Source organism: Lepisosteus platostomus, chromosome 22 (assembly GCF_059453375.1).
Source record: "Lepisosteus platostomus isolate fLepPlt1 chromosome 22, fLepPlt1.hap1, whole genome shotgun sequence".
Lineage (NCBI taxonomy): Eukaryota > Metazoa > Chordata > Actinopteri > Semionotiformes > Lepisosteidae > Lepisosteus > Lepisosteus platostomus.
In genome coordinates, this window is record NC_142632.1 from 9114179 (window position 1) to 9122788 (window position 8610).

The following is an 8610-nucleotide window of genomic DNA, read 5'->3' on the forward strand; positions in this document are numbered from 1 at the left end:
CTTTCTTTCCACAGACAGCTGCACCAGCATCAGGCTTAGCGATCAGAGATGTCTGCTCGCGTGAGAAAATGAAAACCTTGTTTCTCGAAGGGGGCGGAGGGCGTGCCCTGTGGTTCTGAGTAAAACAAGGACCTGACATGAGGCACGGGCACATCCACGCTAGAAAAATACTGTTTCACTATCTGTGAGCTCACATAAAGAGACAATTAATCAGGTGTCCTGGAGCAAATGGCAATAAAGAGGCTGATTGTCTGATGAGGAACAAACAACGTTCTGATAACTGATTTCATGTAGATTCTACTCTAACAATGCCCAGCTTTCTGTCTTTTTCACAGAACGCCTGCCCTACCCAGAGTTAATTGTCTCTCTCTCTCTCTGGCCACACCCCTCTACGCACACCCACAAAAAAACACAACCAATCAACTCCCCACGGCTCTCTGAGAGACCGGCCTGGTGAGCAACGACATACAAACCCACAGTTTCACAGACAGTCCAAAGGAGAGAGAAAAAAAAAAAAAGAAGAAAAACCTTCAAGTCGAGTCCTGCCATGGGCTGTCCCAGCACTGGGAGCGAGCCTACAGCTGGGGCTCAGGAAGTGGGAAATTTGATAGGAGCTTCTGTTGCTCAGACGGCCACAGCTCACAGCTGGGAGAGAGCGGGACTCTGGAAAAACTGACACACTCCCCTTTCCTGCTGCCGCCCCCCGAGCCTGGACGCACAGACACACAGACACGCCGGAGGGGAGCAGGGAGAGGGACGGAGGCAGAGGAAGAGGGGGGGGAGAAGATGGAGGACTCCTTAGCGTTCCCGCAGAAGTACCCCACCCTGTCGGTGGTCCTGTTGTCCGTCGTGTTCAGGGCAGTCCACAGGCTGCTGCGGGTCGTGCCTCTGCCCAAAGCCGTGGAAGTTGACCGGTTCAAAACCTGGAAGTGGAGAAACCTCTGTGTGTCTCTGGTGCACTCCTTGCTAACCGGGCCCTGGGCAGTGACATGGTAAGTCAGCCCTGCCTCTGTTACCAGTTCTGACCCTCGCTAGAGGTGGCTTATGAGCTTGAGAATCTGGGATCTGCACCGCGAATCAGCCCTGCTTGCACGTAAGTACTTGTATAGACGGGGGGGGACAGACAGGGGAAGACGTCTTCTAAAATTCCGGTGAAGAGCTGCGTTCCTGTTTCAATGATGAGCGACTCGGGGAGAGTGCCGATTTCTCGCCGTTTTGCAAATGTGCAATTTCAAACACCGGCCGGCAATCGATCAGCTCGTTGAAAACAGGGCAAAAAATGCCCCTTGTTTTAATTGCATGTCACCTGGTTCAGCGTTTCTTTCTTCTTTTTCTTGCCCAACCTGTATCACCAGCATGGGCATCGCCCTGCTAATGCACTTTCATATTTATGGCTTTGCTAAGGCAACACAAGTAACAACCAACCCCATGTCCTGCTAGACCACTGATCTGATAGCTAATTCCTCAGATTCAACCTGCAGTTACACTCCTGCTGCACCTGTACTATGATTAGTGTACACAAGTGTTCATATCAGTGCTCTCCTGGTGAACCTAATGCTGTGTAAGTCACTTAAGTGTGTAATTATATACTACTTAAAATACTCTTTTTTTTCATTTATTACCTGGCTGTCATTAAGCCGGGGCTGTATCAACACACACCTTCGACAACCCCTGAACAGCAGTTGAGACGCTTATATAACTAGGGGGTTCAGATTCCCTGCACCCTTTCCAAGAAACAGTGGTCTTTTCATTTTAGGAATTTTGCATGTGACAGGTGTGTTTACCTCCTTGGTGCGGGGTCTCCAAGCAGGCAGTAACAGATTTCTGTTAACGTAACAGAGGGGAGAAGCTGGCCAGCTAGAATAACCAGCTCTGCAGGCAGCACACTGTGTGTGTGTGTGAGAGAGAGAGGCAGAGGGGAAGGAGCAGACAGGCTGTGAGGCAGGTCATTATATCGGGGCCACAGGAACACAGCCTATAATCCAGCTTCACTTGGTAAGCACAGAGAACCACAAGGAGTTCATGACACTGGCTGGCCTGTTCAAGCCCCTGTTTTGTGACACGTGTTACAAACCCGACAACAGGAAACACATTCCTATGGATAATGACCAGAGACAGATCAAAGGCCACGAGCTTTGCTGTGCACAAGCCACCCTGGATGCACCATTGGCTAATGAAACACCCCATGACCAGTGCTGCTACTGTCTACCGAAACACGACTCTCACAGTACCATTTGCGAACGTCCAGATTCTGTTGCGCCCGCAGCGCAGTGTATTCAATCCACTTCTGATTAGATCGACTCTGCACCCATCCATTATCCCACTGGGATTTTCGAATTACTAGGAGTTAAGGGTGACAGCCGGGGCAGAGCTTGTGTGGGGCCTTGCCAGTGTATCATTTTCAGGTGGTTTCAGTTATGAAACCAAGGGAAAACCAATGCAGACTGGTTCAGGACCAGCTGAGGATGAAAGTGGAGGACAGTGTGAAGATTTTGTCCGACTCAACGGATCAGTTTCTTCCATTTTCTCGAGTGTTAAATGCAAGTTTGATCGAAAGACACTGTGGAAGAAAGTCCAGACTCTTCCAGGATCATTACAGTCGCTGCCTTACCAGAGGTACAGCGGAGTTTGGAAAGAGAAAAGGCGAGAGGAACTATATCCTACTTCCTATGAGACTATTTCACCCTCTCCTTCAGCAGAGCCAGACTCTCTCTGCCGTTCGATTTCACACAGGAACAGAGAGCATCGGCTCTCGTCACCAGACAGACCAGCCCCACGTCCTTCTTCCCTCTCCAGGAAGATCCCAAGTCATCCCAAGTGAGGGTGCTGTCCTCCCAAGGTCCTGACACTCTGGTCATCAAAAATCCCAGGGTGTTTCTCGAAAAGAGCAGGGGTGCTACCCAGGCGTCCTGGCCAAATTTCCCATTGGCCCTTACCAATCATGGCCTCCGAACAATCCCCATCTCTGAATTTCTCAGGGGCTTCTCACTGATAGCTGATGTGTGGTGAGTGGACTGTGCGCACTCTGGCTGCCATCACATTATCCAGGCGAGAGCTACACACTGTTGATGGTAAAGCAGTTTGACCAGAAAAACACGATGTAAGTGTAAGGATACTATTATATTATTCTGAAGCTCAACACAGGCAAGGCAAGCAGCAGAGGCTCAGCAGCCAGGACTCTCTCATCAGAGCTCACAGATGAGACGTGTTCGATGTGTACGCATTCCTAGCCTGGCTCTAATCACTCTGTCTTCTGCCCCTGCAGCGTCGTGTGGTGGCCTGAACTGCTGTACAAACTCCACTCCTTCCACACACCAGTCGCCTACCTTCTCATCTGCGTCTCCACCGGTAAGTAACGGACCTCAATGACCCACAAGCAGTCTTCGGTTTTTCTCCCCCTCCCGGGGGGAAAAAAAAGGCATTTTAACAGACAGGAGACAGTCACGGCTTGGAGGTTGATGTTACGCTCCGACGCGGCTGCGCTCACCACCGCTACACGCAACTACGGGCTAGGCAAACCCTTCAAGCCCGCCAGCAGAGGAGCAGAGCACCGATCAACCAGTACCAAACACCCACAGCGTCTGTTCTCCCAGAGGAGAGCTCCCTGCCCTGTGGGGCCCTTTTGAAATCCACTTGATTTCTCCTCTGGGCTACCTGTGCAGAACACCATAGTTCTCCCTCTTTATGACAACCCCATTACGCATCAGCCCTGTTTTCAATGCCCGTCTGGACCTTATATGCAAGATGGACTATGTTCTGTTTGTGTATGCAATTCTGCCGTGAAATACAGCAGAAGTAATGATCAGCAAATTCAGACGACGTCCCAGTCGGCTTTTACTCTTTGAGGTGCTCTTTAGCATGTTGGATTTGACTGGCTTTGCCTGGAGAAAGCCCTGCCTTCGCTCTGATTTGAAATCATTAACCTGCTGTTTGACTAGCCTGGAGCACAGGCAGGCACAGGGTGTAGTCCTGAAAAGGCAATGTGTGTTTTTTTCTTCCGATAAGACTTCCAGCCCTGCCAGTTCCCCCAGATACAGCACCTCTCACCTACACACAAAGCCAACAGGGATGCCAAACAACACAATAGCTCTGCCTCCTTCACTGGACATGCAGAAGGAGCACGCGCTCTGGACAGGGTGCTTATAACACCATCTGATTGTTTCACAGGCCAGCACAGGGCCAGAGAACAAAGCCACTGAGGAGGTACTGCCTCTGGACAAAAGGGAAAAAATCTTGCAAGACTGTTATGTCTGCATGGTTACCACTGTGCTCCATGCTATTACGAGATCTGTTGGGACAACACAGGATTTAAGCCACCCCTGTGAGCGCCGCAGAGCCGTCTACAATGAGCTGCTGCTATGGTTATTGATGCCAAAAGCCTCACTGAATGAGAGAAGCTTTGTATTTAGGGAGAGGTGCCACATTTGACGTTGGTACTGTGTGTTGTGAGTCTCCGAGTCTGTCCGACTGCCTGTCAATGCCTGAGTTTGGTCTGATCTGGATCAGCTGAGAGATCCTCCGTCAGCTGAGGAGGAGTCGGGGGTCACCGTATGCACAATCATCTCAGCTCTCTTGCTTTTCCCAAAGCTGGGTGCATCTTCCAAAGAGGCTTACGAGCAAGGCATCCTGTACATCTGCGTACACTGCAGAGCAGCATGTAGAAGAAGGCTCCTAATGTGAACAGGCCAGGAAGCATCACAGAATTTCTGGCTAAACGAGATTCTGAATGCAATGTACCTGTAAAATAAATTACCTGTAAAGCGCTTTGAGTGGAGTGTCCAGAAAAGCGCTATATATGTGTAATAAACTACTTATACTACTGCTGCTACAACTGCTACTGCTATTACTACTACATGTGATGCTGAGTCTGTAGCTGTTTAAGACTGAGCGTGCTGACCTTCTCTTCCTGTGGCAGGGTATTTCATCCAGGATGCAGGGGACATCATTTTGAGTGGACAGGCTCGAGCATCCTGGGAATTCTTGCTCCATCATGCTCTGGTAAGCGTCACTGAAGGACATGCCTGTTTCCAGGTCACTCTGACCTGGATGTGCGCGCACTCACAGACCAAACCTTCAGAAAGACAGTTAACTGGTTATCAGGCCGAGGCAAGCAGCAATAACTGCAATCTGAGATCTGTAAACAGAAGCCTCACATTGTGTTTACATTATAGGGGTCCAACTGCAAAAACTAGCAACGTGCTCAACTGCAAAAACTAGCATGTGCCCAGGCTTCGAAAACCTAACCCTGCTGTGGTCAGACTGGGTCAATGAATCCTTAGAGCTTGCTGGGGACAATGGGAGCGCCCTGTGGCTGGTCCTGCAGCCCTGATGACTTCCTATGCATCTGTAACCGGCCAGTGCATGTGAGCTGGCTCACAGAACAACACTGCCCTTGTGCAGGGGTTCAGACTGTGGCAGGGCTGGGGGTTGTGCGAATGCATTGTGTTACAGTGCAGATAGAAGCCATCCAGAAGGAACTTCACAATAGAACACAAGTCATACACGTAAGCCCTGAAGATGGGACTAAGACACACACACAGTCTCATCTACATGGGGGGTGAGATTTTATAGGGGGTAGTCTGACTGCTAAGTGACTCTCCACCCCCCGTGTCCAGTCACAATCACTGGCCCGAATGGTCAAGCTGTTTGCACATCAGGAATAGAATTGCAGGTTGAATGTGACAAGAAGCAGTGAGCTTCTCAATGCTTTTTTGGAGAAATATTACCAAAATATAAAACATACAGATTTAAAAGTGCCTGGAAGTCCTGTGGAAAACAACCACATAGAACTGGAAGAAACAGCTGGAAAACGGACTTGACTTTGTTTTCTAGCTATTGTGTGCTGAATGCTGGGTGGGGAACTTGACAACTATTTCTTGTAAAAGGCTGTAAGCATGTGGAACACATTCCTCAAGAATGAAGGCACCTCCTGACTGTCCGCCTGTGTTTCTGAGCAAGGCTCTTAGAGAGGGTTTACTCAGAGCAGTGAGAAAAACAGTGTACAGAACCAGTACTCCTGAGAGAACTGATTACAGCAACAATCAAATTCCAATTGCTGTGAACTAGATATGTTTTATCAATTTGCTAAAATGGATGGGAACAATTTTCCCCAAGAACTAGACAGATTTGCAAATATTTTGATGCTAAAGGATTTGGTTTCCTTGTGTTATGGGTTTGCATGTTGTGCAGAAAAAAATGATATTGTAATCAAGTACAGAGACAGCTCATTAACACTTTCAGATATGACACGGGAACAGCATATCAACATGTTGACCATGAGAAAGTACAAAATGCATCTAGATACTGAAAAAAACAACAACAACATGTTTTCAGCTCCAGGTACACTTGACATCCTAAAGTCTGCTCTATAATTTATCACATATCTCTGCCATAAACAAGTCATTAGCCAGCAGCCATATCACTCTGCAGCTCACCTCCTTGGAAAGCTTAGATTGCTGCTGGAAGAGGTGTTAGTGGGGCCAGTAGGGGGCGCTCAGCCTGCAGTCTGTGCGGGTCCTAATGCCCCAGAATAGTGATGGGGACACTATACTTTAAAAAGGCGCCGTCCTTCTGATGAGATGCAAAACTGAGGTCCTGACTCTTTGTGGTCATTAAAAATCCCAGGGTGTTTCTCAAATAGAGTAGGGGTGTTACCCCAGTGTCCTGGCCAAATTCCCCCCTAGACTCTACCAGTCATGGCCTCCTAATAACCCCCATCTCTGAACTGGCTTCATCACTCTGCTCTCCTCCCCACTGAGAGCTGGTGTGTGGGGAGAGTACTGGTGCATCATCCAGGTGGGGCTGCACACTGGTGGTGGTGGAGGGGATCCCCATTACCTGGAAAGCGCTTTGAGTGGAGTGTCCAGAAAAGCGCTATATAAGTATAAGCAATTATTATTATTACTAACAAGAAATAGCATGCAATTCCTAAAAAGCTCATTGCAACCGTGATCACAAAGGTCTTGGCCTCCACGCTGCAGTGCTGAAACACAGTGCCTGTCTGTCCCAGGTGATCTGGTGCTTCCTGTATGCGCTCTACACGAAGATGTACGTGGCCGGCACGGTGGTGGCTCTCTTCGTGGAGGTGAACAGCGTCTTCCTGCACAGCCGGCTGCTGTTCAAGCTGGCCGCCGCCCACTCCTCGCCGCTCTACGGCGTCGTCAAGCTGCTCAACCTCCTCACCTACGTCTCCTTCCGCCTCGGCGCCCAGTTCTACCTCACCTGGTACATCCTGCGCCACTACGCCACCCTGGAGCACGCCGGCTACTTCCTGTCCTCCCTGCTGCTCATGAACGCCATGATGCTCGTCTACTTCTACCGCCTCCTCCGCGCGGACATCTTCCCCCAGGCCCGGCGGTGTGGTGCCCAGAACGGCACGGCGAAGAGCCACAGCAGCAAGTTCGTGTATGACTGAACGCCGCCCGCGCTGGGGGGGGGGGGGGGCATGGGTTCCCAGCCCCTCTCTCCCACGCCGTCTCCTCCCTCCCCAGTCCAGCCTCAGCTCGGCAAAACCACAATCCTCAGGCTGCCGATGCCGGGACTGGATCCTGTTGCTCTGTTTTACATTCCCCTGGCTAAACTGGGATTTTTATTCTGGTCGCCGTTGTGCACCCAAGGGTTGGGACCTCTGAGCGGTCAACAGCCTTCCGCGCATCCTTTCCACTTCCTGTCCGTTCTTGACCGGCAAGCCCCCGCAGAAAAAGGCCTGATTAAAGGGTGGAAAACTGCCTGCACTGTCTTTGCAAGCAACTGTTGCATGAAACCCATTAAGGATGGAGGGGCGATACCGGCTTCACACATCAGACGGATTTCCTGGTCTGTGTATTAGCCACCACGCACTGTCTGAATAATTCACGTGATATGTCCATTCCTGCGAATGCACATGGAAAGGTACTAAAACGAGTGTGCTAACCGTGCTCTCTAATACATCTTAGCAGCTCCATGAACTCTCCCCATAGTATTTTTATAAAATAGGAGTAGCAAGCTTTTTTTTTTAAAGAAAATGGCTGGACCAATCATATGGACATTGACAGTTTTAGGAATCTTGTACGGGGTTGGGGATGCATGAACCAGGGACTTCTAACAAGGCGGTGGGGCCAAAAACAAAAAATAAAGTTTAACTTTTCACCCAGGAGTCTAGTGTTAGCAGTGGGGAAAGTCTCCACTCACACAGAGCCTCTGTTCCGACAGTGCTAGCAGGGTATCGGTTGACATACGGTTCTGTTTTATGAGCTTCCATTTGCTGTAGTCATCTGTATGCTTGCCCGTGAATCTGGAAGGTACTTCTGTTCGTAGTCAGAGGGATATCTTAAAACAGGGTCCGCTGAAAAAAGGTTGAAGCCTCTCACCTAACCACAAACACCACGCCTGCCGAGCACGCTCAGTTAATGGTGCTGCTGGCGGCCAGAGGGAGGCGCTATCAGTGGACTGGGAGCAGGATACCCCAGGCCGCGGGGAGCCCAGGTCAGTCAGGGTGCAACAGTGACCCTTGCGCACTTCCTGGGTGCCCATGATGCCTCACTGTCCCACCTCTGTTACTGAGGGCACTTACCACCAGGAGCAGCCATGTAGCCAGGGGTCAAAGGTCAAAGAGGCTTGATAGCAGAAGGC

At 50.1% G+C, this 8610-nt stretch overlaps 1 protein-coding gene across 1 annotated transcript; it reads left to right on the plus strand.

Moving 5' to 3' along the window:
- The first annotated feature begins 394 nt into the window (after nt 1–394).
- tlcd1 (TLC domain containing 1) lies at nt 395–8134 on the plus strand. Its single transcript, XM_088616564.1, has 4 exons — nt 395–992; nt 3266–3348; nt 4916–4998; nt 7010–8134. The coding sequence occupies exons 1-4, from the start codon at nt 787–789 to the stop codon at nt 7412–7414; spliced, it is 777 nt and encodes a 258-aa protein (XP_088472690.1). The 5' UTR covers nt 395–786; the 3' UTR covers nt 7415–8134.
- Nucleotides 8135–8610: the final 476 nt, after the last annotated feature.